Below are 27,977 nucleotides of genomic sequence, written 5' to 3'. Positions count from 1 at the left end.
TGGGTGGTTGCAGTGGTAGTGTGAGAGCTTGCTGACCGAAAAGTGGAATCCGGTCCCCTGTGTTCGTGGAGTCTCAGCCGCCAAGGATCTTAGGGCTGGTTCCCGTCCCTTCGGAGCCCCGGAGGCCAAACTGGGATTACAAGTTTAAGGTTTCCTAGAGGGCGAAAGATAAGGAGCCGACCTCCCCCCCCCGCCCCCCGCGGTGTCTGCTGCGGGAGCGGCCAACCCCTACCCGAGTTAAAACTCCCGGGGAGTCTTCGCTGCTCCCACCTCCGCTTCTCCCGCCACGCTCCCACTTGGGGTTCCCCCCAGCAGGGCCGCGAGTCGCCGCGGTCGCCGCAGCTTGGCTGGGGGCTGGATGTGCGCTCCCGCGGATTCCCGGGAATCTGGAAGCGGCCGCTGAGCCGCGGCGCGGGCGGAAAGTTTGTATTCGCCCGGTGCAGCCTCACCCCGCAGGGGCGTCCACCATGATCACCCGTGTCTTCAGCGTGCGCGTGTGGGCCCCGGTGGGCGTCTTGACTTCGCTGGCGTATTGCGTCCACCAGCGGCGGGTGGCCCGGGCCGAGACCCCGGGGGCGCCTAGCCAGCGTCCCGTCGACCGGAGTCTGCTGGAATTGAAAATGGTGCAGGTCGTGTTCCGACACGGGGCGCGGAGTCCTCTCAAGCCGCTCCCGCGGGAGCAGGTGAGAGGTCGGCCGGGGCCGGGACTGGTGGGGCAAGGTCCGGGGCGATCGACCGCAGGCGGACCGGGCGCCTGGCCCCGAAACACACACCTTGGGAGTTTTACCCTCATCGAGCGGGATTCCGGCTGGATCCAGACCAGAGGAAAACTGCAGTACCTTGAGCAGAGGGGCTGGCCTGGCACTGCTAGCCGCCCATCCTCCTCGTACCCTCCGGATGTTGGGCACCCCGGGGACTTCTAGTTGTAACCCCTGATTGATGGCAGTGGTGTAGCACAGTTGGTAGCACTGCGCTGCTTGGAGGGCTTAGAAATCGCCTAGGTGTCTTGTTCAAATGAAGATTCGAATCCAGCAGGTGTGTGGGATAGAGCCTGAGATGCTGCATTTCTAACAGATACTTGGGTGAACTTGAGAATGAAAGTGTAGAGCATTTCTGTGTGACTGTTTGAAGGTTGTCAAGAGTTGCAGGAACCCCCATAACTGGGATTACAGCGGGTAGCAGAGGTCAACATCTTTGGAAACAGGTATCACAGCGGCTTTCAGTTTGCTGGAGATCATTTGAGATCCTTGAAGGCTTTTTTTTTTTTTTTTTTTTTTTTAAATAAGTGCTGTATCTTGGGTCTTATTTTCTATTTTGGGTTTCTAAAACTATTGTGGAAGGGATTTGAGGTAGGAAAACATTTTTAATTGGCTAGTTCTGTGTTTATAATGTCTTAAAATCTACCAGGTTTGGCCAGGGTAATTATGACTAAAGCACAAATAGTTTCTATTTATTTATTTATTTTTAATGTTTGTTTATTTATTTTGAGAGAGAGAGAGAGAGAGTAAGCAGGAGAGGGAGAAAGGGAGAGAGCATCCCAAGCAGGCTCCGCACTGTCAGCCGCAGAGCCCCACGGGAGGCTGCAACTCACAAATTGGGAGACCATGACCTGAGCCAATATCAAGAGCCTGAGCTCAATTGGCTGACCCACCCAGGAGCCCCTAGGTGTTTTTTGTTTTTGTTTTTGTTTTGTTTTTTAATGATTAACCTTCCTGGATTTGATTTTTGGAGAGAGGCAGTTGAGGTCTCTGGCCTTTGGTGCAAGCAGGCCTGTAATTGAAGAACTGGCTTCCCAGCGAAGATAAAGAGGCAGCCTGAAATCCTCAGGCCTCCAGCTGTCACACTTACCTGTGGAGTGCTTTTGCATTAATTGGTCCTCCAGGCTGATGTTGGAGCAAGTTCAGTAGATGTCTAAACCTCATATTTGGCATTCTCTTCATGATCATCGTTGCTTTCCAGAAGCCCTTAGGGTTGTGTCCTCACAGTGTCCAACTGAAAATCTGGTTTTTAAATTTTTTTTTTTTCAGCGTTTTTTATTTATTTTTGGGACAGAGAGAGACAGAGCATGAACGGGGGAGGGGCAGAGAGAGAGGGAGACACAGAACCGGAAACAGGCTCCAGGCTCTGAGCCATCAGCCCAGAGCCCGACGCGGGGCTCGAACTCACGGACCGCGAGATCGTGACCTGGCTGAAGTCGGACGCTTAACCGACTGCGCCACCCAGGCGCCCCTGAAAATCTGGTTTTTAAAGCTGGCCACACATGAACTCAAACCTTTAAAGCACCTCCCACATGAATAAACAAATTTTGGCAGGCACTTAATTCTGCTACCAGATTTCTAGTTAGCCTTTCTGAATGGCTGTACCACTTTCCATCTGGTATTGGAATTTTTTTTTTTTTCTCATCTTCCCTCCTCCCCCGCCCCCCCACCCCCACCGTTCCTTCCTTTCTTTTTGGTGCTTTTTCAATCCCTTACTCTCCCTTTTTGTATTTTTACTAAATCTTCCTTGTGACTTTTGCACATCGCCCATCTCATGTGCACTCCCCCCTTCTTCGTTTATTCTTGTTACAGAAAGGCTGGAAAGTAACATAGGGATAGAAGACTCATCACGTTAAAGACAAAGCTATCGGTGGTAGCAGAGAATTAAAGTCTGAGTGTCTAGGCTTGGGCCTAATATATACAGGATATATACTCCCTTAAGGCCTGAGAAAGATTTAGATTCTTTTAGGACTTCTTCCTGAGCTAGCGGGGGTGTGATGGCTACCTTCTGCCATTCTGTTGGAAGGCGCAGTTTGTAGCTCAGGTAGAATGCCAGCTTCATTCTCTTCTGTCTGTGTAGCCACAAAGTAAGAAGCATCTGAGTCCGTGGCCTCCCTTTGCAGTTAGGGAAGGCACGTCACCTCCTGCCTGCTCACATTCTCCAGACATCAGGCCAATGCATTAAACATCTTCGATTAGCACAAATGCCAGGGGTGGGACCAAACCTCTTTCCATTTAGGCTGTGAGCCTGTGTCTTTGGCTCCCTGTAACTTGTTTCTGGATGATTTCTCTCAGGTTTTCTTTTCAAGGTCCAGTTTGATAACGGTTGTTATTGGGATTTTCTAATCTTCCTGGTTCTGTTACTAACTGTAGTCAGAAGGGACCACCTGGTAGCAATTCTAAAGCGAAAATTGCCTTTGGTAGATGTTTCCAGGCTTGTGACTGGTTAATGGATGAATACAAGTGACAAGTCACTTCATTCAGTTATCTCAGAAATCTTCAGAGAGCAGCATTGTTTAAAACGAGATGTGTTATTGAGTTGTTTTCATTTGGCTTGAATGGCTGTTGACTTAATTTGTCTTCCTTCAGCTGTGCTTGGGAATATAAGCTCTGGAACTTGGTTGGCTATTTTTTTCTGATCATGAGATTCGACTCAAGTACATATTCACAAGATAAGTGTGGCCCTGCTTTCAGATTTCCCTTAGTTCACCTCTAGGCAAGATGGCCTCCAACTCAGCCGGGTTCCTCCAGTTTTTGTAAAGTAAAGTCTAGCTTATCTCAGTTCCACTGTTGATTAAGACATTTGGGTTCCTATTTATTTGGTAATGTAGGCCAGCTGGAAGGCGTACTGTTAGTCTAATTGTTATTCAATACTTACCCAGAGCTCAGCTAAGAGAAGCACTCACTATTCAGGAAGCGTGGCATGAAGGATGTGCCCATAGCCCCATTCATTCCTCTGGAGCAGTGTTCATGACTGCTTGTTCTTGGAAAGACTTTGGACTCCGATGGGGAGCTTTCAAAAATAGTGATGCCTGGGTGTCCCTTCTGGAGATTCTGATTTAACTGGCCCAGAGCATCCAGACATGGCAACGTTTTCTCTGGTGGAGCTTTAGAATTATCTGGACTGGATAGCATTAATAAAGTTGAGGCCCCATCCCAGGAGATCCAGATGTGATGAGCTCAGGATGGGGCTGTTTTGTTTTGTTTTGTTTTGTTTTTTTGTGATGCCAGTGTGCAGCCAAGGTTTCAAACCACCGCTTTATTCTAAAATCCACACCTGATGGGGCGCCTGGGTGGCGCAGTCGGTTAAGCGTCCGACTTCAGCCAGGTCACGATCTCGCGGTCCGTGAGTTCGAGCCCCGCGTCGGGCTCTGGGCTGATGGCTCAGAGCCTGGAGCCTGTTTCCGGTTCTGTGTCTCCCTCTCTCTCTGCCCCTCCCCCGTTCATGCTCTGTCTCTCTCTGTCCCAAAAATAAATAAACGTTGAAAAAAAAATTTTTTTTAAAATCCACACCTGGAAGGGTTTTGTTTACTTTTATGTAGATTTTGTCTTTTACCTCTGGAATGTAGCATATCAATCCCGGTATAGTACTGTCTTCACAGAAATGTGCTTTGGTGAGATGCCATCATTCTGTGTTGAGAAAACTATGAGAAACAATCCCACAGAACTCGTTGCTGTGACTAGTGAAAAGATGTTCATTATATTACTCTATCCTCTTTATGAGGACCCTTGGGAGGAATTTGTCTGTTCGCATTAGAAGTGGTGTGCTTCTCCTGAACAGTTGGCTTGCTTTTATCTTTAAGCTTGTCTAGCTGATCGAGTTTCTCCCTTCATAAAAGCCAGAAAGCTTAGCGCTGAATCTTTGGCCCACCTACAGTGAAATCCATGGGTCTTTAGAGTGTACCTTTTTGAGAAACTTTATTTCCGTATCCAGTTTTTGTGCCCATACTTGTTTGCTTTTGTCTTTCTTGCCTACTTTGAATCGGTTGTCTTACTCTGTTTTAGTTCTTGTTATCCTCTCCTTTAAGTTAGTTCTTAAAAATGGGGCATAAATAAGTAAGATTTTAAAGTTAGTCTTTGCCATGAACTCGGAAGCTGAAGAGCAGGAACAAGAATGAGAGTGTGTGTGGAGGGGGGGGCGCGGTTAGACACCATGTACGGAACTAGTGTATCGTGTAGTCTTAAAAGTTTGAAAACGTGCATTGTAGATTTGGCATGAACTGGACTGCCAGGAGTCATCTCTTGGGAAACACCAAAGATCCTCTGTTGGTGAATGTCGCTAATAAGAGGAGATTTCTTAAGTGAGGCTGAATAGACCCTGTGGACTTGGTATCGGAGCCTGTGCTAGACAATGGCCTTACCAGGATGGATAATTCAGTCTCGGCTGTAAAAGAATTTTAAGATGTGCTAAAGGAGAAAGAAAAGAGATTCCTATGCTGGGAGCCCTGGGAACGCAAAGAAGGTACCTCAAACTTAAAACCGAACTCAGTTTGTCTGTTCTTCTGCGTTGGCCTTAGTTTTAGTCGAGGAGGACCTCTATTACCCTTGTCGCCTTAGGCACCCAGGCTCAAAACCAACGTAATTTCTTTCTTCAACCTTCCTTATTTACCTACCAACATAGCCCCCACATAAAGCTTTTATCCACTCACTTGCCAGGTTTGACTCGAATCTCTTGCATCCACCCCTTCTATTCCTACTGCCTTAGATGGGGCCTTAGGCCCTCCTCTAGTTGGCTTCTGCATCTAGACTTCCCATTCTAGTTATGATCTATGCTGCTGGTTGTCAAGCTATTCCCTGGAGCCTGTGGCCTCAGAGGGTCTGAGGGGCTAGGGCTCTGTGTTCCCACTCCTGCTTCAACTAGAGGAACTCCAGTTTTTGCCTTTGTATGTGGAAATCTAAAGTTAAACTCTACTTGGTATTTGCTAATTAAAAATTTTGTGGGGCGCATGGGTGGCCCAGTGAGCTGACCATCTGACTCTTGATTTCGACTCAGGTCATGATGTTACATTTTGGGAGTTTGAGTTCTGCATCGGGCCCTGCACAGACAGTGTGGAGCCTGCTTGGGATTCTGTGTCTCTCTCTCTCTCTCTCTCTCTCTCTCTCTCTCTCTCTCTCTCTCTGCCCTTCCCTCACTCTCTCTTTCTCTTTCTGTCCCAAAATAAATAAGTAAACTTAACAACAACAAACTGGGCTGTTATTTAAAAAAAAAAAGTTTCAAAACTCGTCCCAGGTTGAAGCAAATCAAACCACTTCTTTCCTGCATGGCATTCTTGGCCATCTCTGCTTCGCTCAAGCTTCTTCCTATTCTTGGAATTCTGAATACCAGTCTCTCCTTACCCACCTTTTACTCTCAAGTCCAGGTCTTTGCTTTTCTAAATCGTCTTCACTTCAAAGGCCATCCCTTCATGAAACTTTTCCTGAATCCCCAGCCAGAAGAGGTCTGTCTCTCCTTTGAACTACTGTGACCCTCATCTGGTTTCTTGTGGCACACAGTTTCTGTTTTTGGTGCTGCCGTCCTTTCCATTCTAGCTTGCTATCTCTGCTAACCCGAAAACCTAGAAAAGGCAGGATCATGCTATCTCAGTCTTGGTTTCTTCCACAAGGTATGGCAGATCATCTGTGTACGGACCCTTTGCTGGGCTTCCAAAATGCAAGGGTAAATCGATGACCCAATCTCTCTTCTCCGAGCAGGACTGCTGAGCAGGACAGACTAGTAAGGGAGCTCTTCTAATACGGTTTGGTAAAGGCCACCAAAAAGAGCCACCGAGGCTACTTTGAGACCACGGGGCCATTGTCACAGCTCCTGGGAACGTTTAAGCTGTCTTGCGGAATAAGCAGAAATCTTTTCAGATGAAAGGGAAAAGAAAATTCCAGGTAGAAGGAACATGAGGTTGAAAAGCTAGGAAGTTCGAGGACGGTGCTGTAGAAAACAACGTTGTGTGGCTAGAGAGTAAGTGTGGAGGGCAGGGAAGAAATGGTGAAGAGAGAGACGGAGAGGCGGGGGCCATCATGCAGCTGTGAGCCCCGGAAGGGTTTTATGCAGGCAAGTTACAGGATCAAAACTTTGGAAGAAGGAGCCATAGTTACAGGACGGTAAGAAGAAGGTCTGTGCTCTGAACACCCAGTCTTCTGATGGCAGTTGCTGCAGCTCCAGTGGGGGAAGAGGCCCAGGTCTGGAGGACTGGCTGCAGGCGGGACTGAGACAATGTCCTTTGAAAGATGGAGGGTTTCCTTTGTGTGAATGGAACCTGGGGTCCCCCCCCAGTGGTGCTCCCCTGGGCTATTTCTGGGAGGGGCCAAGATAGATACAGTGCTACAAGACATAGTAAGTTTTCAAATGTTAGTTTTAAAAGGAATGGGAAATCGCATAGTGGGAAATTGAGTTAAATGATCTTGTGATTTTAAGTGCTACAGGTCTCCCGCTCTCTCTTCACCATTTCTTCCCAGCCCTCTACACTTACGCTCTAGCCACACAACGTTGTTTTCTACAACACCGTCCTCGTACTTTTAAGAAGACAAGCACTAAAAGCTAGAGTAGTCACTGAAGGGAAGTAAGACTTGAGCTATCATTGGACCTTGAAGAGAAGCTGGATGGGCAGGAGTCCCTCCCGAGCACAGGAAGCAAGTTGAAAGAAGATGCAGAGGAGGCAGTGGGCATGGTCTGATCTGGGGACGGGAGGAGAGAGGCACAGTGACACTATAGCAGGGGACAGGGGCTTGGCCGAGGTGTAGGAGTCCTGGAATGCCAGGTGCCTATCTCTTGAAAAATTAGGAAACAACTATTGACATGATGAAAGTGGCTTAGCAAGATTAATGGGGGGCAGGGAATTGTATCTATGTATGGATTGTGGGGGTGGAGGGAAGGGAGTCAGTCACACGCTTTTGCCTGAGGTAGTAAGGTTTTACACTCTTACCAGATAAAAGGAGGACCTTTGGGAATGACTTTTTTCCTAGCCAGTGATCCATAGAGTTTAGTGCGGCTGGTGGAGTAGTGGGGGAGAGTCAGAGGTTTGAGTTTTGGGGCCTAGGAGACCTGTGGCATCATTGCGAGCGACGTAATGTGTTCGGGAGAGGAGCTGGCATATGGGAAGAAGAAAAGATTTTCGTTTTTAAAATTGGAGTCATCACATCGGACTCAGCGAGTTTCATGGGCAGTTGGAGCTCTGAGACCTGTGGCTACTGGGGATGTTTTGAAACCGTGACAGTAGAGCGGAGCAGGAGCCAGACTGCAAGGAGAAAAGGAAGATGGTGAAGAGGTGAAGAAGGGGCAGCCCCTTGTTTGAGAAACTCGATGAAAGGAAGGCAAAGGGACATTAGGTATCCTTAAGGATACCATAATTAGGACATCATGTATCCTTAAGGGCAGGGGAGGCATAGAGACCTGGAGGTTGATTCCTAGAAAAATCTTACAAGTGTCTGCTCACTGAGGTCATATTATTTTCATTCATTCATTTGTTCATTCATTCATTCACCAAGTATTTGCATGCCAGGCCTTCTGGTGACTTCTCCCCTTTACTGCAGTCTGGGCTTAGTGCCAGAGCAGCATCTTAATAGCCAGTGCTAGTGGAGCAGTAACAGGGCTTGGGCTGAGGGTACCCGGAATAATAAATTACTGTCTTTCCTTCCTTTAATTGGAGCTAGAGTTAAAGCTTCTTTCTTTCCTTCCCATGGGAAGGTTGTGAGTCTAGTGTCTGTGATCCCAGCTATGTCTTTCAGGTGCTGCTGGATATTAATGCTGTAAGTTTCAAGAACCTTCTAAACAATGTGTTGTTTTTTTTGTGGTCATAACAGGCAGAGTGGAATCTCCAGCTATTAGAGGTCCCACCCCAAACTCAGTTTGATTACACTGTCACCAATCTAGCTGGTGGCCTGAAACCACATTCTCCTTTTGACTCTCAGTACCGTAAGACCGTACTCAAGGTGAGCATTGCCTCCCTGCCCTGGGAAGCCCCCTGTAAAGTTTCCATGGTTTTCTCTGGGCTGAGTTTAGCAGACGGGGAGGTATTTTCATGCTTCTCTTTCTGCCCCGCACCAGGGAGGCATGTTTGCTGGACAGCTGACTAATGTGGGCATGCAGCAGATGTTTGCCCTAGGACAGAGGCTGAGGAAGAGCTATGTGGAGGACATCCCCTTTCTTTCACCAACCTTCAATCCACTGGAGGTCTTGTGAGTCACTCGTAAAAGGGACGTGGCTTCCATTTTAAGATCTTACACATGAGGAAACCTGTACTCACCCCCCAGGATGGTGCCCATTCTCACCCAAGGTAGTTTGGGGCAGTTCCCCTTATATAACAGCATCCTGTGAACATGTGGTCAGTGGAGATCACGTTCATTGGCTTTTGGGTCCCTTGGGGCACCCATCCCGCAGAGAAAGGATTCCTCCCAGTCCCATAGCCCCCCTCATGTGATCTTAAAGCCTCCCAGTTGCTCTGTAGGATGAGACAGTGTATAGAATCAAATCTTCCTTTTTTGAGTGTCTCTACCTTTTTGTTTTTTTCCAGTGTTCGTTCCACTAATATATATCGGAATCTGGAGTCTACCCGATGTTTGCTGGCTGGGCTTTTCCAAAGTCAGAAAGAAGGTTTGAGTTTGGAGTCTAGAAGTCTGCCCTGTCCCTGAGGAGCTTTTTCTTCTTCCTTCCAAAGCCCTCCCGCCTCTCTTTCTTAGTGCCTGTTCCTCCGGTGTCTCTTCTCCTGCACACGTGGCTTCCATGGCGTGCCTACTCTGGTGGGCCCTCGCTTGTCTGGCCTCCTGCTGGCCTTGCCGGCCTGACCTCCACCTCCACGGTGATGTGTCAGCCACTCTGATGTGCCTCTGGCCCCTGACTTCTCCTCTTAAGCTTCTACACAGGCTGCTTAAGGCATCCCCAGCCAGGTCTTGTGAATAATACTGGGGCTTTTTGCTTAGGTAAGACACCGCTGAAAAGGAGGGAGGGCAGGAGGAACACTTAGCCGAGACCCAAGCCTGCTGCCATTGGCTTGGTCTTGGTGTTAACCCACAGCATGACTCAGATGGTATTAACAGTATTCTGTTCAGCCTTTCCTCACTGAGAAAGTCTATTGAGTTTGGGTTTTAACATGTTCAACCGGTGAGTGATTGCAGCTAGTGGTGCCCAGCCTTTTCACCACCAAGGACCACATGTGTTATTTTCCCTCATGGATCTTATGTATTGAGGGCCTTTGACTGTCAGAGGGACCTTCATTTTGCCATTTATACTTGACTGAAATTTACATGTAATTGCCAGTCTGAGTTTCATATCCTCACGACCTCACCAATATTGAAATACTAAAATGGTGCTATAAGGCAAAGGTTCTTGCTTAGCTTCTTTTGTAGTATCTCAAATAGATATAAAATTGCCATCAGGCTTATTAAAAAAAACAAACAAACAAACAACAACTATGTAAAAGAATAGAAACCTGCAGGCCAGAGGAGGCCAGCCTTACCCTAGTCGGGGTTGGATACAGCTGCTAATTCCGGCTGAAATTGGCTGCTGAGCACAAGCAGGGTGTGTCTGAGTAACATAGAGCAAACAGAGGGGCTGCCCCTTAGGAGCCCCTGAGCTTTGGAAGAGTCCACAGTGCCTGGCCTTCTGAGAGCTCTTCACTTGCCCAGCTTCTAAGAGGCAAATAAATACCGTTTCCTCTGAAACACCAAAAGTAGGAAAGCTGTTTCTTGAAAGCAGGCTGACCTACAGGCAGGTCTCGGACTGAGACTGCCCCATATTCCCAACAGGGAGGGAAGTGGTGTCACCACGAGCCACTGGACCCGCACGCCCTGGGACTCCAATTTGACCATGTCCCAAAGTTTTTTTAGTAGCTTTGTATCTACTAACTCGTTTAGTTCTTGTAATAATCCGGGGCCGTAGGCAATAGTATCCCCAATTTACAGATAAGAGAATTCGGGCACAGAGAGGCTAAATGACTTTCCCAGGAACACACAACTGGCAAATGGTGGAACAGGGATTCAAAGTATGGCAGTCTGGCTTCAGAATCTTCATCTTTACACTCTGCCGCTCAGAGGACACATCTGTCTGGAGAGGGCCTCTGATCATTTGCCTGACAAAGTGTGTCTGAATTTTGATATTCTAGTAAAGTTACCATATGCTACTAGAATTTTGACTGTCACATTTTTGTTTGGGAATAATAGCTCTTTGGGGCTTAGATTCACCTAATCACCCTGTATTGATCGGAGTGAATTCCGGAGAGCTGCTGACAGCAGCTGTCTCTTTGCCATTTAGAGAAGGTCGGTCTTGAGTTGTGTAGCAAAGGAAGCTGCCACAGGCCCTTGCCATCTCTGGCACAGAGCAAAGCCTTGGAAGGTGTTAGAGCACCTTCTCTGCGTATTGATGGGAGGGGATAAAGGTACTTGTGAGCTCTGAGTAGTAGCGGGCTCCTGCGAGGTATACAGTTGACCTTTGAACATGGGTTTGAACCGCATGGGTCCACTTACGCATGGGTCCACTTACACATAAATTTTTTTTTTTTGGTAAGTACAGTACAGAACTATAAAAGTATATTTTCTCTTATTCTTTTTTTTTTTTAATTTTTTTTCAACATTTATTTATTTTTGGGACAGAGAGAGACAGAGCACGAACGGGGGAGGGGCAGAGAGAGAGAGGGAGACACAGAATCGGAAACAGGCTCCAGGCTCCGAGCCATCAGCCCAGAGCCTGACGCGGGGCTCGAACTCACGGACTGCGAGATCGTGACCTGGCTGAAGTCGGACGCTTAACCGACTGCGCCACCCAGGCGCCCCTATTTTCTCTTATACTTAATAACATTTTCTTTTCTCTAGCTTACTTGGTTGTAAGAATACAGTATGTAATACATATAACATACAAAAGATGGGTTAGTCAACTATTTATGTTATTGGTAAGGCTTCCAGTCAACAGTAGGCTATCAGTAAAGTTTTGGGGGAATCAAAAATTATACATGGATCTTTGACTGCATGGGGGGATTGGTGACCTTAACCTCTGGGTTGTTCAAGGGTCAACTGTATAATAAGAAACATTATTTCTGGTCTAACGTGTGGTTCTTGGCAGTTCATCTGGAAACCTGGCTTTCCTTTTAGGCAAGGCTGTGGGGTCTGACAGGATTTGTGGCCTTGTGGTGGCTTTCCTTAGATTGTCATGTGCTGAGTCACTATATTGGTCTATAGGATTGGACTTTAAGAGGCAAGAAAGTCACCTAGTTCTGATGGAGTCCGGGACAGCTCATTCTTTGTTAGAATGCCCAAGTCTGATCCAGGTCTGTACCTGCTCTAGTCATATGTGGCCCAAGAGGAGGGGTTGTGCCAGACAGAACAAGGTTGCTCCTTGCTGTCTCCATTTCTCAGCCCATAGAAGAGCTCCTGTTGGCAAGGCCAGGGCATGTTCAAGGCAGTTACTGTCCTGAAACAGTGACCTTGATGATCTGTCTCCTAAAGCAGACAAGAGAAGGAGGGGGTGGGGATGCTGGGAGGGACAAGCTGAAGCCTCTTCCTGCCTGTGCTCTCACCTTCCTTCCAGGACCCATCGTCATCCACACTGATGAAGCAAACTCTGAAGTCTTGTACCCCAACTACCAGAACTGCTGGAGCCTGCAGGAGAGAACGAGGTAACCGCCCTGGCTTCTTGCTCAATGGGGGGGGGGGGGGGGGGGAGGGAGAGGTGGAGGGGGGTGTGGACAGCCAGCCTCGTGGCACTTCTGCTCGCAGGACTCTGCCTAACCTGAGGGCCTGTCCAGGCTTACTGTGTTGGTGGGTGAGTGGTGGGAAGGATTGCTTTGCACTCAGGCCTGCCATCGCTGTCCGGGAAATGAAGGTCTTGCTCACAGCGGCAGGCCTCTAGGGAAGGTACAGCAAGCCTGCGGGAGGCCACCTGCTGGGCCAGAGAGCCGGTACCAACAGCCCGAGCTGGGTTTGCCTTTACAAACTATTGTCCTCTCGGCGGTTGTGGGCTCTCTGAGGGGGCCGACAAAACTGTCAGGTTAAGTAGAAGGCAATGAAACAGGTCATAAAACTGCAAATCCACATGGGCAAGCCGAAGACCCAGATTTCCCTACTCTTACCAGCTTGCTGCCCTGTAGAATGGCTCGGTTTGGGCTCAGGGCGCTTTTCAGCATTCAGATATTTCTGGGCTGCACAAAGACTATGTAGTATGTGTTCCACAGAAGACAGAGAATATTGTTTTCAAGCAGACTGCAGGGCCATGGTTGTATCATTTTGGGTATAATAGAAGAAAATGCTAGAGTGGAATTTGGAAATCCAGGCTATTATTCTAGCTCTGGTACCTGTTAACTTATTTTATAAGTCATTTGAATTCATAGAACCTTAGTTGACAGTTGACTCGTGTAAGATGGGACTAAACCCAGCTAACCCCAACGTCTTATTATTGAAGATTAAATGAGATCCCAAATGATGAATGAGATACACTTTGTAAACTGTTAATTACTATACAATATAAGGGTTTCCTTTTTATTTTTTGGCAGAGGCCGGAGGCAGGCTGCCTGTTTGCAGCCAGGAATCTCCGAGGATTTGCAAAAGGTGAAGGAAGGGATGGGCATTGCCAGTAATGATGGAGTAGACTTCCTCAGCCTCCTTGACAATGTGGCTGCTGAGCAGGTTGGGTGACTGTCCTTCTCTGGCCCTGGGGGTTGGGGGGCTGGGGATAGGCAGCTGGACCTACTGGCTCCTGAGTTAGAACTGGGCAGAGGGGTGTGGCCTAGGGGTATGTGTGGAGGGGAGGGGTGTGGGCGGAGGGGTGTGGGGTGGAGGTGAAGGTGGAGGCAGAGGTCTCCCTTTATGGAGGCAGCTGTGGGAGGACGTGCAGGTGGGGTGGATGTGGGAGCGGAGGGATAGGGCCCACGTAGGGAGGACTCCTCACTTGGTTAGGCACATGGTCATTTAATTCTAGATCAGAGTTTCTCGAAGCACATTCCCCAGAATACCTATGATGTGAATGTGTACATCCCGGGCCAGCAGGGGCAGGGTGGGTGATGGGTAGGGAGGGATTGCTGTCTGACTGTTTTGGAATCTCTGTTATATCACCTTGTGGAGAGTCTCTACACACAGCAGCATATTAAAGAATCTGAGAAGTAAAGAAAGCTGATCAGTCTTTAAATCTATTTTTCCCAAATGTATCGAGCCATAGATTCTTTCTTTATCTAATGGATACTGAAGACCACCCAATGGGAAAGCCTTCTCTAGATTCAAAAGGCAGACACCCAACGGTGCAGTGTAGCCTGGGTCCCCCTTCCTTCTCTTGTCTGGACGACAGTGTGCCCTGAAGGCAGAAATGCCCTGTGCTTATGGGTAATATAGATGTCAGGTTATAAGGTGAGAGTTTATATAAAAGTGTTTACATGGCATACTTTTTAGAAATCCATTTTGGGAAAATAAAAGCCGTGTGGAAATTTACGAATTCCTTGCTCTGTGTTTTATTTATGTATTTTTATAGTTAAAAAAAAAATACAAATGTTTTTCATTTTGGAGTAGACGGAAAACCATCAGAAAGGGAGGAAAAACAGCTTCCTCCCCGCCCCCCCACCCCGGGCCTCCAGATCTCTAGGAATTGCTTTAAAAGGGCCTTGGGGGTGTAGCTTTGGGGGCTGCTGAGGCCCTCCCGGGGAGAAGACAGGCCCCTGAAGGCTTTGTGGAAGCTGGTCAGTTGCCGAGCTAGCTCAGCGAACGAGAAGCATTTCTTTGTGAAACTGTCCCTGTGGCCCTTCCAGGTGCACAGCCTCCCGAGCTGCCCCACACTGAGGAGATTTGCACAGATGATTGAGCAGAGAGCTGTGGACACGGCCTTGTACGTTATGCAGGGGGAAGACAGGTGAGAAGCCTTCAGCCACCGTCACTAAGTCACGCTCGGTCAGGCCTCCCTGTATGTGGGGAAAAGGGTTCACCAGGCCTGTTCACACCTGCCAGCGCATGTCTCTACATGTGCTGAGGTGGGAATCACCCTGTTCTGCTGGCCTGTTGAGTGGGTTCGACCCTGCGTCCTTATACTTCTGGAGCTGGGACTGGTGAGCTGGTGCTTCTGTTCACTGTTAGGAAGAACCAGGAGTCACCTCTCGACTGAGTTTCTCTTAATCACTGACTTTTTCCCCATTTACTTTAAGTTTCAAAGGGTTTGGGTGGGGAGAGCTGACGAAAGAATAATGATTGCTGACTTTGTTCATCAGTTTACAACTTTCAAGCCATTTTCCTGTTCTCGCTGTGAGGTAGGTGCATTTCCCTGTCAGGGTCCAAGTCCTGGCTTAATAGATGAAGTAGGTGCGAGCCTCACCTAGGCTCGGCTAGCTGCCAGGACTTAGGCCGGCTCTTCTGATTATCAGTCCTGTGTTTTCTGTGTTGCTTATACAGGGCTCTGTTTTTAGAAGGCCTGTTTCTTGCCTACCAGAGTGGAGAGTTTCTCTCTTAACCAAATTAAAAAACAAAACAAAACAAAACAAAACACCTTTTTCTGGTTGGTTAAGAATATCCAGGTTGCACTCAGAAGGGCGCCTCGGTGGCGCAGTCGGTTAAGCGTCCGACTTCAGCCAGGTCACGATCTCGCGGTCCGTGAGTTCCAGCCCCGCGTCAGGCTCTGGGCTGATGGCTCGGAGCCTGGAGCCTGTTTCCGATGCTGTGTCTCCCTCTCTCTCTGCCCCTCCCCCGTTCATGCTCTGTCTCTCTCTGTCCCAAAAATAAATTTAAAAAACGTTGAAAAAAAAAATTAAAAAAAAAAAAGAATATCCAGGTTGCACTCAGAATAGGTAACTTGGTAGAGAAGGAGATGGGAAAGAGAGGATCAGTCCTGGGGAAGATAAGTGTGAGCAAAATCCAGCTAACGTTTCAGGAATTTGCGGGGTCTGTTGCATAAGGGTAAGGACCCCTGGCTGCTTTTCTCCCGCTCAGATTCAGTGTGTCCGCTTGTGTACTTGCTCGGGGCCTCCAGAAGACTCCAGCTGTGCCAGCCAGCTTGCCTCCACTCACTGTGACTTGCCGCCTTCCCTCATCTGTTCCTGAAGTGGCCCCACCAGACCTAACTTATCACTCACTGTCCCCCCGTGCTTCCCCCCCCCACACACTTAGTAAATATTTTAGACTTTATGGCCCATGCATTATCTGTTGCAGCCACTCATTTCTGCCCATGTAGCATGAACACAGCCATAGATGATATGCAAACAAGTGGGTATGGCTATATTCCAAGTTAAACTTTATTTATAGAACAGGCAGGTGGAGCAGATTTGGCCAATGGCCGTAGTTTGTTTTCTCCCAGTGTAAAGCATTTTAAATAAGCCTTGACTCTTCTTTGCATTTCAGTTAGCCCTGGTTTCATAAAACTGATGTTTCCTCAAGGACAAATTGGATAGCCTCACAGTGCCAGCCAACTTGGCTTGGCCTGTGTACCTTCTTCTGGAAAGTAGATGTTGCATACGGTATTGGTTGCCTACTCCCCATCCATTACTTCAACATTCCCGTTTATTTACACATTATACACATCGTAAGGGTGGTCATGTATTTACCCAGTCACCATGAAAGGATTGCTCCAAGCCAGTCATGATGACCTCGTTCCCTTTTGTCCAGATTGGGCTCTGGGAATTTCTGGAAGAGGTTTTGTCCTCTTCGATAAAAAGTGAGAGGCACCACGACCAAGCCTTTGTGCCGCTTCCTGCACAGCTTCCTGCTCAGCTTCCTGCTTCGTTTACCACTGGGAGACAGGCTTTGAGCCGCAGCAGCCACCCTGTGATCATAAGGCACAAGCCCGAGGGGGAAAGTGGCGTGGCCACCGTGCCAACCCTGCAGGCACCACCGCTGAACTTTGTGTTGTATCAGATACATCTGACACGTCCTTGTGGTCTACACTCCAAAGGAGGAGGACTGGCATCTGGGAAGCCTAGCTTGGGATGCTGTTCCTTCCTATCCCTTTTCTAAGGGCCTCCTGGAATTCCTGGAAATCACTATGCCCTGCCCTTCCCAGCTTGTTCTTTTCTCCCTGAGGGCCTGGTTCTTCCTGACTTACCCTGGTTACCACTCCCGTTCCAGTTGTGTTCTTACCAGATCCACATTCTGGAGCTTTTGTTGTTGGAAGTCTCTGTGCACAGAGAACCCTCATGCCAGAGGTGGCTCCACGCGCCTCCCCCCTCCCCCCCCCCACCATCCCACAGGTTACTCTCTCCTCCGCCGTCTGATTGGGCTCATGAGGTCCTGGTGGCAGACCCGCCCGCAGCCCCGTGTGCCGGCTGCTTCAGTGTTGTTTACTTGCCGCAGGGAGAGCCTTCAGATGGCAGTTGGCCCATTCCTCCACATCCTGGAGAGCAACCTGCGGGAAGTCATGGACCCTGCCACCGCACCAGGCAAGACCAGGTACCTGCCACAGCAACTGGGTTTTGTGCGGCCGAGGGCAGGAGAGGCCTCTGGCCGCAAGGGCTGGGGTCTGGGAGGCTGGGGGGCAGGTTCTAGGGGGGCAAGAACCAGGCTGTCAGTGACAGTAGGCAGTTGTGTAAGAGGCCAGGAGTCCCAAAGACGTTCACAACATTGTTACCATTCTTCCTGCTGCAGCAGTCCTGCCATGGTTTGAAAATTTTATGTTAGTGATTAAGAACCCTAAATTTATTTTTCCTTTTTTTTTTTTTTTACTAATGGAACATGTGTGAAAGAGTAGCTAATTATGATATCATGCTGATACAATTGCTGAATAGACTGTTTAGTTCGAACACCTTCACCGAGTGTATAGAAGGGTATGATATCTGCGAGGCGTTTTTAAATGTCGGAAGTAGCGCCTAAACCTCTGTCCCCACTTTGTAGTGCCTGGAACCTGGCTGGGGGCACAGATTGGGAATGTGACGTGTCCTGGGCATTTGCCGAGCAGAGTGTGATCTACAGGTGAACAGCTTCACCGCTACTGGGGGAGCTTCTAGATTTGGACTGACCTATTGAATCAGGATCTGCATTTTAACAAGATCCCCAGGGGTTTATGCGCACACTGCTGTTGAAGCGCTGTTGTAGGCGGCCTTCTTTAGAGAGATTGTACATAGCTAGAAACTCACGAACGTGGGAACAATAGGGGACAGTGAGGTGACATAGGGACATTCAGGAACTTTGGGCCAGATTTATAGTAGCAGATCATACCAGTGTCCTTCCCTGTCCTTCACAGCACCTGCAGTGACAGTACATTTCTCACTGGCCCTGGCCACCTTGCCCCCCTTGACTTTGTATCTGTAGAATACTACGGGGTCCAGTGTTAGTCTTCTAGTTTAAGAGTCAACACATAGGGGTGCCTGGGTGGCTCAGTCTGTTGAGCATCCGACTCTTGGTTTTGGCTCAGGTCATGATCTCACAGTTCCTGGGTTTGAGCCCCACGACAGGCTCCATGCTGACAGAGCAGAGCCTGTCTAGGATTCTCTCTCCTCCTCTGCCCCTCCCCTGCTCACACATGTGTGCGCGCGCTCTCTCGAAATAAACTAAAAAAAAAAAAAAAGTCAACACATGAAATCCTTGATCTTTTTAAAGAGATAGATACAGGGGATGGGCAGATAAAGATAAAAATGGCACCTTTCTTACTGATTAAAGCCCTTTGGAGAATATATTGAAGGCCAAACAGGCTTATTAATATTCCTTTGAAATGAACTTAATTCCCCCGAACTGCAAGCCTCCCCAACAAGGAGGGGCATGCTGTACTACACTCATCACACAGCTGAGAGCAGGAGGGACATTTGCCACAGGCAGGCAGGTCCCAAGGGGAGAAGAGAGGTAGGACCAAGCGACCCATGTCCGGTTTCTACTTCAAAACTCATCAGGGGAGGAGTGAGTGGGTGGGTGGACAAGCAGGTGGGCAGGAAGGGAAGGCCAGCTATCCCAGTGGGGATCCCTCCTCATGAAAATATGAGAGTGGCATCAGGGTTCCCCCAGCATCTACTTCAAAGCAGTTTTCCATCAGGCTCACTGATAAGTGTCAAAGGAGGCAGACATCATCCTGGTCTTCTGAGTCCTGAGGGAAAGGCCTATAGAGAACTGTTTCCTCCTTGCAGAAAGCTGTACCTCTATGCGGCTCACGATGTGACCCTCATGCCTCTCTTAATCATCCTGGGGATTTTTGACCACAAATGGCCCCCGTTTGCTGTTGATCTAACCATGGAACTCTACCAGCACCGGGAATCTAAGGAGTGGTTTGTGCAGCTCTATTACCATGGGGAGGTAAGGTGGCGAGGCACCCTTCCTCCAACCCTGCTCACCTGGTTTACCGCCAAGGCTCCCTCCTTGGGCCCAGTGGAGTCTCCTTGGTACAATCAGCTCTCTGGACCCAATAGAGTGGCTCACAGCCATGGCCCAGAGACAGGGCAGAACTGGAAATATGGTGGCAGGCTGGGATTTGGGCCTTATCATGAGCCTGCTACAGAGTCCTTCTAGGAACAGGACCCCCTCCTCCTGAGTGTCTCTGCCAGGATGTGGCATCCTGACTGGGAGGCTGTGTTGAAAATTAATGCTGGTGTCCTTGGGAGGCAGTATGCTGTCTGCACTGTGGTGCCTCAGCTGCTGTCCGGGTCAGGCGCTGGAGCACCCCACCCCCGCCCAGGGCAGACTTTCGCCTCCCAGCTCAGGGGTATGATGTGACTATGTCTCCTCGGCCAATTCAAGAAGCAGTTCTTGAGTGACCGTCTCAAGTAGGGCATGGTGCGCCTATTCCAGAAGCTGACCGGCTAGTGGGGCCTTCCTGGCTGTTACGTGTGTGCATGCACACACCATTGGGTCAAGTTCCTCGGACCTCTGGGCACAGCTGAAAACAGCAGGCCAGGGTCCTCAGTGGCCCCGCTGAGTTTTGTCTCTTCCCCAGGAGCAGGTGCCAAAAGGATGCCCTGACCAGCTCTGTCCACTGGACAAGTTCTTAAACACCCTGTCAGCTTACACGTTGAGCCCAGAAAAATACCACACACTCTGCTCTCAAGCACATGTGATTGAACTTGGAGATGGAGAGTGACCGATGTATACAAACAGGATGCGTTGGTTTTTCAATAAAATGCCTTAACACACTGCCTCTGGTTGTCGTGTTTGGGGAAGGCAGGAAACAAGGGTTAATGTATTTTAACCTAAGGGTATTTCCTTCCTGCAGATACGATATACTGAGGTCACTTCTTGAAAGGAAGAGAGGTGTAATGTTGAGACCAAAGGGGTACTTCCTGTTTTGTGGCTTGATTTCCATGGCCAGAAGCATCTGCCATGACACAGGCTAGGGTCATTGTGACCCTGCAGAATTGTGTTGGTTTGGGACTCGAGTTCTTTTTGCCTGTCTTCATTTCACAAACATACATTGTGCCACCTACTAAGTAGTGGGCATTATAAAGGTGGAAAGGTTCTGCCCTCACGTTGTTTTCGCCCATGGGAGAGGCAGTAAGTCAGTGATGATAATGCAGTGTGTTACGTTCTGTGATGAGGTGTATCGACCTCTTTGGGTACAGAGAAGAAATTCCTAGCCCCAGCTGGCAGGGGCCCGAGGAGCAGTTAAGAAAGGCTTCTAGGGAGGTTCTGTGCTGCTCTGAGTAGGAAAGGTGAGTAGGAGTTAACCAGGGAAAGCAAGGAGGGAAGGGTGTTGTGTGTAGGTAAAAGGTAAGCTTGGAGGTCAGGGGACATTGCTGGTCAGTGAGATTAGCCCTGCTGTGGAGACCCGGCTGGAAGGCGCGGGATGGACACTCGGCTTCTGGTGGCCGTAGCCCCAGTAGCGAGGATGCAGGCTCCACAGTGGCAGGCTGGAGGCACTCTAAGAACTCCACCTCTAACTGGGCCCCCCGAGGTACCTGATGGTCCCCCTATTTCCTTATCAATTTTCTCATTCTTCCCCAGAATCTCTTTCAAACTTGCTCTCATCTCAAACCAGTCGATCTCTTTACCTCTTAGGGAAAACAGCAATCACGAAACCCTCTCCACTTCCAACCATCTTTGTGTTGACAGCTCCCAGACCTACTTCTGTAGCTGAGGTTTTTCATCTGGCCTGCAGACAGTCATGACCACTAGGATGTCCCATAGGCCCCGAACTTTCAGTGTCAGAATCAGCCCCCTCTCTCTCAGACTTACTCCTCCCTCAGCCTTCTGTATCTGAATGAAAGACCCCTCCACCGTCCACTCAGTTGCTAAAGCAGAAATCCATTCTTGTCTTTTTCCTCTCCCATTTTCCTGTGTCTAATCAGTTAAGTTCTACCAGTCTCTCATGTTTGTTGTTTGAATCTATTCATATCTATCTTTGGCGGTCATCGTCCCCTCCCCATCCTCACTCTGCTAATTACTATATTTCCTATTTCGCCAAGAAAGTAAAAGCAATCAGAAGATTGCTCACCCCCGACCACTGCCAAATCTCTTAACTCACGTGCATTGGTGCCCATAAGGCCTTCTGTCCTGTTACTAAGAATGAACCATCCCACTCCTATCTAAGGCCAACCTCCAGCCTTGCACTGACTCCTACAATTACCTTTTTTTCTACATTGTTACTTTTATCTTCCTACCCTACTTCTTCTCACTAGCATACAAATGTGCTGTAAAGTCTGTCTTACAACTTTTTCCCACATCTTTGACCTACTATTGCTACTCTTCTTTCCCCTTTTACAGCAAAACGTCTCAAAACTTTTCAAAAGTCATTTAGACTCTGATTCTTCCCATTCTGTCTTGAGCCAACAGTGATTCACCCCACCACTGCATGGAAACAGCTTCTGTCAACGTCATCAGCGACCTCTGAGTGCTAAATCCAACAGCCAATTTCCGGGCTCACTCAGCTTCTCGTCAACAGTCTGGGGATATTTTCTTCATTTGGCTTCCATGACAAATACTCTCTTGGTTTCCCTCAAATTTCTCAACTTCTTAATTTTTGCTAACTCTACCTTTTCCTCATCTCTAGGTGTTGGAGTATCTCAGGTCTTAGTCTTTGGGTCTTTTCTCTACCTTTTTTCTACTTTTTCCCTCCCTACACGATCTCAGGCAGTTCCATAGTTTAACGTATTTTTACACAAATTTATCCCCAAATTTATATCTTCGCTCTGGACCTTTCCCTTGAATTCCAGTCTCATTTCCACCTGTCAACTCAACATCTCTACGTGGATAGTTAAGATATTTACTGTATATTAAACTTCCCATTGTTCACGATAAACTTAATTTCTGCCTCTTCAAACCTACTTGTCGCACAGGCTTCTGCATCTAGGTTTAAATGGTACCACCTCGGGCAGTTGCTTGGGCTAAGAACTTGGGAATTTCCCTTGCTGCCCCCGTTTCTCATGTCTTACATCTAATGCATCAGTAAATCCTATTGTGTCTCTCTTCAGACTGTGTCCAGCATTGACTGCTTCTCAAGACATCCATTGCTACTTAGTCTCGGCATCATCTCTTACCTCTTCGAAGTCTCCCTGTTTCTGCCCTGTCCTTCCCCCCCAACTTCTCAGCATAAGTGTTGCTTTTAAAACAGACCATGTCACTCTCGAAATTCGCCCCAGCTTCCCATCTCAAAGAAAGAGCCAGTCATCATAATGGTCCTCAGGACCTTATGACATCCTCTCCTATCTCTTCCCACTGTCTTCCGTCTGTGCAAGCCTTCTTGCTGTCCTCGTATGCCTCATAGCCATGCGGTGAGCCTCACCTCAGCTTGGGGCCTTGGCACAAGCGGTTTCCTCTCCCTGGAATGCTCTCCTAGACATTTGCACGGTTAGCTTCCTCTCTTCATTCAGATCTCAGCTCACTGCCATCTCAGAGAGGCCCTCCCATGTTAGCTTACGTAGAAGATTTCAGACCCTTCTCTTCCCTCTACGTCCAGCCTTAGTTATGCTCTATCACCTTGTGTTAACGGGCTGAATGATGTCGCTTCAAAATTCCTATGTTGAAGTCCTCTAACTCCCAGTACCTCAATGTGACTCTGTGGAGATGGGGCCTTTAAAGAGGCAAGTAAGATAAAAAGAGGTCATGTGGGTGGGCCCTAATCCAGTGTCTTATGAGAAGAGGGGAGATGAGGACATCCACAGAGAGGGAGGACCATGTGAAGAGACAAGGAGAAGATGGTCATCCGTAAGTAAGGGAGAGAGACCTCAGAAGAAACCCAGCCTGTTGACACCATGATCCTGGACTTCAAGCCTCTAGAACTGTAAGGAAATACATTTCTGCTGTTTAAGCCACCTGATCTGTAGTATTTTGTATGGCAGCCCTAATCAACCAATACACCTGGTCCTGTATCTTTTTTCTCTCGTGATAGGATATTTATCAGTGCTTGATATTTATTTGCTTGACTAGAACGCAAGCTTTATAAAGATAGACTTCACCTTGTTCACTGATATGCCCTCAGCAGCAAGAATAGTGCCTAGTACATGCTAGCACTCAAACATTTGTTGAATGAACACATCCCCTCTGTCACTACTATCTTGGGGCCCATGATATCCTCCTGCATTACTTAGTGGCATCCTAATACCCTTTCTTGCCTTCTGTTTCCCTTTGAGAGCTGGCCCCTGCTTATCTCCAATCCACGCCTCGCACCTCCTCACATATCCCCCCTGGCCAGACTGAACCGTTTTAGGAACAGGAAGCCTCCTGTGGCCTCTGGACTTTGGTACACATTGTTCCATCCCCTGACCCCCGACACACTCCCTTTTCCCACCTCACCCCTGCTTATCTAGATACCTCTCATGTTTCTGCTTGTCTTGCAACAGGGGGCTGTCTGTCTTGTTTATTGTTGTGTTCCTAGAGCCAAGTACAAGAGTTGGCACAATGGACTTCAGCAAAGATTTGTTTTTTTTTTTTTAATATTCTTTTTTCATAAGCGTACTTATTTTGAGGGGGTGCGCAGAGGGAGAGTGAGAATCCAAGCAGGCTCTGGGCATCAGCGTTGGGCCCAATCCCATGAACTGTGAGATTCTGACCTGAGCCCAAATCAAGAGTGTGATGCCCAGGGGGCAAAGATTTATTGAATGGATTTTTTTTTATGTTTTTATTTTTGAGAGAGAGACAGAGCATGAGCAGGGAGGGGCAGAGAGAAACACAGTATCCAAAGCGGGCTCCAGGCTCCGAGCTGTCAGCACAGAGCCCCATGTGGGGCCTGAACCCACGGACTGTGGCAGTCATGACCTGAGCCGAAGTCGGAGGCTCAACCGACTGAGCCACCCAGAGGCCCTTACTGATGGATTCTGAAATCCCTCCTTGTTTGTGCTCCTCTGCACTCTTCCCCACTCGCCACCAGGGGGAAACATGGAGTGAAGGCAAACACCCAGGCTTCCACTGGGTTCAAATTACACACTACTCTGTGCTTTTCTGTGACCCCTGGACAGGAATTTCTGAGCCTCTCACGTAAAATGAGATGATTATACCAACTAATTAGGGTTGTGAGAATTAATTAAGTAAATGTAAGAGCCTTCAGAGAGGGTTTTTTATTTGTTTGTTTTGCCTTTTTGTTATTTCTGCCCTCTAGATTCTGAGTTGACACAGGCTTCCTCACCTCGTAGGGAAATTTGGGAGTGCACTTCCCAGCCTCCCTCTCAGCGGACAGTGCCTCCTCTCTTACCCCTTACCAGGGGCAGTGTGCTTGTGTGTACAGGGGAGCCCTGACTCCCTCCCTCACCAGTCACGTGGCTGTGGGCAAGTCACTTAACTTCTCTGAGCTTGTGTTTTTCCAATTATTAAGCAGGGATGTTAACATTTGCCTACCTGACGATCTGCCCTCAGGATAGATGTGAGCATTTCATAAACTCCTCACCCGCCCTTGGCCTTGACTCCTTTCTCTTTATGTTTTTAAGTGAGTGCTCCTAAGGTTAAAAGGATTTGCAGAGTGAGTTGCTCCTTGGATGGCCAAAGTTAGGGCCTCCCCGGGTAGCGGACAGTGGTGACTCTTCTCCCACATCCCCCGGCTTGTATGGGTAGATTGACTTTGGCGGGAATTCACCCGGCAGACCCTCCTGAGGGCCTCGTGGCTGATCTTACTTCCCAGAGCTCTTGGCTGTCTGGCAGGTGCTGAGATGAAATAACTGGCATTAGACAAGGCCAGTCACTGCTATGCGCTGACTCCCCTTTAATAGTTTCATGTAGATGGTTCAAAAGGACAGCCAGGGGATCAAAACTCCAAAGGGCCCACCTGCAGAGGAGGAAGAGAGTCCCCGTCCCACCCCAGCGCCAGTTCTCAGAGCACTAGGTCCTGGCATTGCTGGCCCGTTTGTATTTGTTGTAAGCAAAGACTCAGGTCTTTGCACGTGGTACCTGGCACTCCTTCTCTTTGCTGGAATCCTCGGGGGGCATTGCCCATGTATCTGCAACGGAGGCAGGAGGGGTTAAGAACAACTATTTCATATATATTTTACTATATGCCAGGGAAGTATCATTCTTCAACACTGGGGCTAGGGTTGCCATTCCCTGAGTACCCTGGGGCTGCAAGAGAAAAGCTCAAGTCCCCCTGCCTGGCTGGGGAACTCTCTAGGAAGAGGGCTGTGTGCTCCATTCAGACCCTGCCCTCTAGTGGCCCAGGGGACTGGCCTTGCAGTCCTGACTGCTCCGTCTACCCTGCCAGCCTCTAGGAACCTGGTCCCCGTCTAAGGAGGGGGAGAGAGAAAGAGATGAAAAGCACTGTCCTCAATAAAAAGCTGATCTTCCCAAGGACTCCTTTCTCTCTACCTGGTTTTGAAATGTAGGCTTCCCTGAAGGTTGGAGTTGGGGTGAGGTGGCATGACCCACAGTCTCCATTTTGGAAGCAAAGATCCAAACTGGTATCAGAACTTGAGAGAGCACCGGTCCGGGAATCACAGGCTGCGAGTTCAAGTCCTACCTCTGTATGTACCATCTGTGTGACTTTGGGTAAGTCCGTTAACTTCCCGTGAACAAGCTTGTATATCCTCATTTGTGAAATGAGGCTCTCATATAGTGTGTCCTTCACAGAATTATCCCCGGGCTCTTCTCCTTGATTAGCTATGCCATGCACTTAATGACGTGAGGAGGAAAGTGCCATACAAATGTAAGGCATCACTCACATTATTCCTCAGAAACCTCTTCGGAGCGTTCCTCTGAGGGTTCCCGAGGCATGGGCACCCTGTGCTGGATAGCGTACTGTTGGTGAGAAGATCCTGGTGACTGTTTTGGGGGAGTTTAAGCCGCTTGTGGGACGGGGAAAGAAACGCCTACCTTGGAGTAAAGATAAAGAGTCAGGGATTTGGATTCCAGCCTTAATGCTCTCCCGGGCCCTATGACCTTGGACAACCCACTTAACATTGCAGAGCCTCTGTTCATGAGAATATTGATGGGGAGGCTGCTCTCTGTGAGTGGGAGGGAGCAAGTGGTAGAGGGTGAGAGCAAAAGAGCTCTGTGAAAGGTCTGGAACATGTAGCTGCTCAAGAACAGCTTCTTGAATGAATCTACATCTTCATGTGTTTGGGCCTTAAACTAGACTTCAGTGGTGCTCACCATAGGCCCGGAAGTGTGAGTTGCTCCTTGTGGTGTGGGGATCCTTATAGAAGGCAGGTGTGTGCTTTGGAATCCAAGGCATGGCCCAGGTAAACAAGTAAAGCAGGTGTGCCATGAGGTTGGGGCCAATGGTGATAAGGCTGTTTATACCGCTTGGGAAAGCAGGGCATTTTTCTCTGAGGCAGGCTTTCTGCAGAGGAAAATCTGGATTCGAGAGAGATTAAACGTCTCAAAGGTAAAGGAGAGATGTAAGGAAATGGCCTGCACTGAATCACTGCAAAGGACAGTATTCATCAGAGAATTAATTTGGAAGGAAATAGAGTGTGAAATAGCAGCAGAGCTTTCAACTCTGGGCACTGTGGCCTTAGAAACGAGGCTTGCCAAGGCCCAGCCAGGGAGCTCCTTCCAGAAAAGCAGTCGGGGATGCCCAGAGACCACAAATTGCTGAGCTCGGAAGGAACTGATTGAGTGTGTAATTAAGGGGAGGGTTGTATAACACTTGGGTAAGTCGAATTTGATGGGGTCAAACCAGCGGGGCTTCTGGGAGATGAGAGAGCGGTCCCTGGAGCTGTTAGTAAGGGAAGCCAGATGCATAAGTTTAGATCCAGCTTACCTGGGCCTTGTGGAGACGAGGATGGAAAAGATCAGGAAGGGGAAAGGTTGAGTGAGTGTTCCCTAAATCAGAGGGTCCCCAGATGCTCAATACCATGGTGGTTCTGTTCTGGGAGTGAGGTAACATTGCGGAGCAATGGGAAAAATCCCCAGAAACTGAAAGATCAGAGGGCCTGTGACTTGGCCAAGGACCCATAGCATGAAGGAGCTCTAATGGACTCTGAGTCCTGATTGTGGGTCCAGAGTGCGTCTTGCGGTGCCACGCTGAGGGTGACAGTTGGAAGGGAACTGGCCAGTGTGTGAAGGGGGTGTCCTGTATCCAGGATGAGGGTAATCCCGGGAAAGGGTACCATTCACAGTATATCTGTGGACAAGATGGATATGTGTTGGCCAGATACTGAAACAATTAACTGGTTGAATTCCTATACCCCAAATCCCTACCTAATATTCCCTAATCCGCAAGGCCCCACCTGACAGGACCCCTGCCCACCCTTCCACCTCATCCCCTACCCCTTGCTTTCCCCTCAGATCTTGAGATGTTGGCTCCTGTTTGTGATTCAGACCTCAGCTTGAATGTGATTCTGTTCCTTATGTGCTTATGTGTATGGTTAATTTAGCGTTTACTTTTGTAGAGATACACCAGAAGCCCGGTGGCTAGACGCTCAGGCCCTGCAGCCGGACTGCCGAGGTTGACGGTCCATCATTTAGAATCTGTACGATCTCGAGCAAGTAACTTCACTCCTCTGGGTCTCTGTACACTTAATCTAGAAAATGGAACAGTGATAGTATTTACCTCACAAGATTTTGTGAAGAACAAACACGTGCAGTGTTTAGAACAATGCCTGGCACATAGGAAACACTCAATAAATGTCAGCTATCATTATTATTTTTATCATCCTCTGTCTCCCCCTCTGCAATCAGCGGGAATCTTGTCTGGTTCGCTCACTGCAGGATGTTTCTCTAGCACGTAGATCAGGACCTGGCACATAGGAGGGTTTCAATATATATTTGATTTGAATGTGTTTGCTGAATTCATAAAGTAACTAAGTCAATAGTCAATCGTTTTTCAGGGAAGTGTTTTGTGGCATATGTAGGCCTCTGCCCATTTGGACATATTTGTCAATAATCTGAGTAAAAAATACAACTGAACAACCAGGGTGTGCAGGCTGGATACACTTACTAAAGACATAAAACTGGGAGGAATAGCTTATTGAATGACTGAATGACTGAGTGGATAAATGA

The 27,977-nt window shown here is 48.5% G+C and overlaps 1 protein-coding gene across 6 annotated transcripts; it reads left to right on the top strand.

Moving 5' to 3' along the window:
- Positions 1-27,621, top strand: ACP6 (acid phosphatase 6, lysophosphatidic). 6 transcript variants are annotated; one of them, XR_006582971.1, is made up of 12 exons: positions 1-683; positions 8,550-8,678; positions 8,794-8,924; positions 9,260-9,339; positions 12,265-12,352; positions 13,226-13,358; positions 14,468-14,568; positions 16,992-17,087; positions 18,752-18,917; positions 25,358-25,520; positions 25,602-25,775; positions 27,368-27,621. XR_006582971.1 is itself a non-coding variant. In XM_045033408.1 (11 exons), the coding sequence occupies exons 1-11, from the start codon at positions 468-470 to the stop codon at positions 27,391-27,393; spliced, it is 1,329 nt and encodes a 442-aa protein (XP_044889343.1). In that variant the 5' UTR covers positions 1-467; the 3' UTR covers positions 27,394-27,621. The 6 variants fall into 6 exon arrangements, 5 of the variants coding, with proteins under 5 accessions (XP_044889343.1, XP_044889344.1, XP_044889346.1 ...); XM_045033408.1 differs by lacking the exon at positions 25,602-25,775; XM_045033409.1 differs by having other exon boundaries at positions 25,602-27,621.
- Positions 27,622-27,977: the final 356 nt, after the last annotated feature.

This window comes from Felis catus, chromosome C1 (genome assembly GCF_018350175.1).
Source record: "Felis catus isolate Fca126 chromosome C1, F.catus_Fca126_mat1.0, whole genome shotgun sequence".
Lineage (NCBI taxonomy): Eukaryota > Metazoa > Chordata > Mammalia > Carnivora > Felidae > Felis > Felis catus.
The sequence above is the reverse complement of the archived record's forward strand: the minus strand, read 5'-3'. Positions and strand labels throughout refer to the sequence as shown.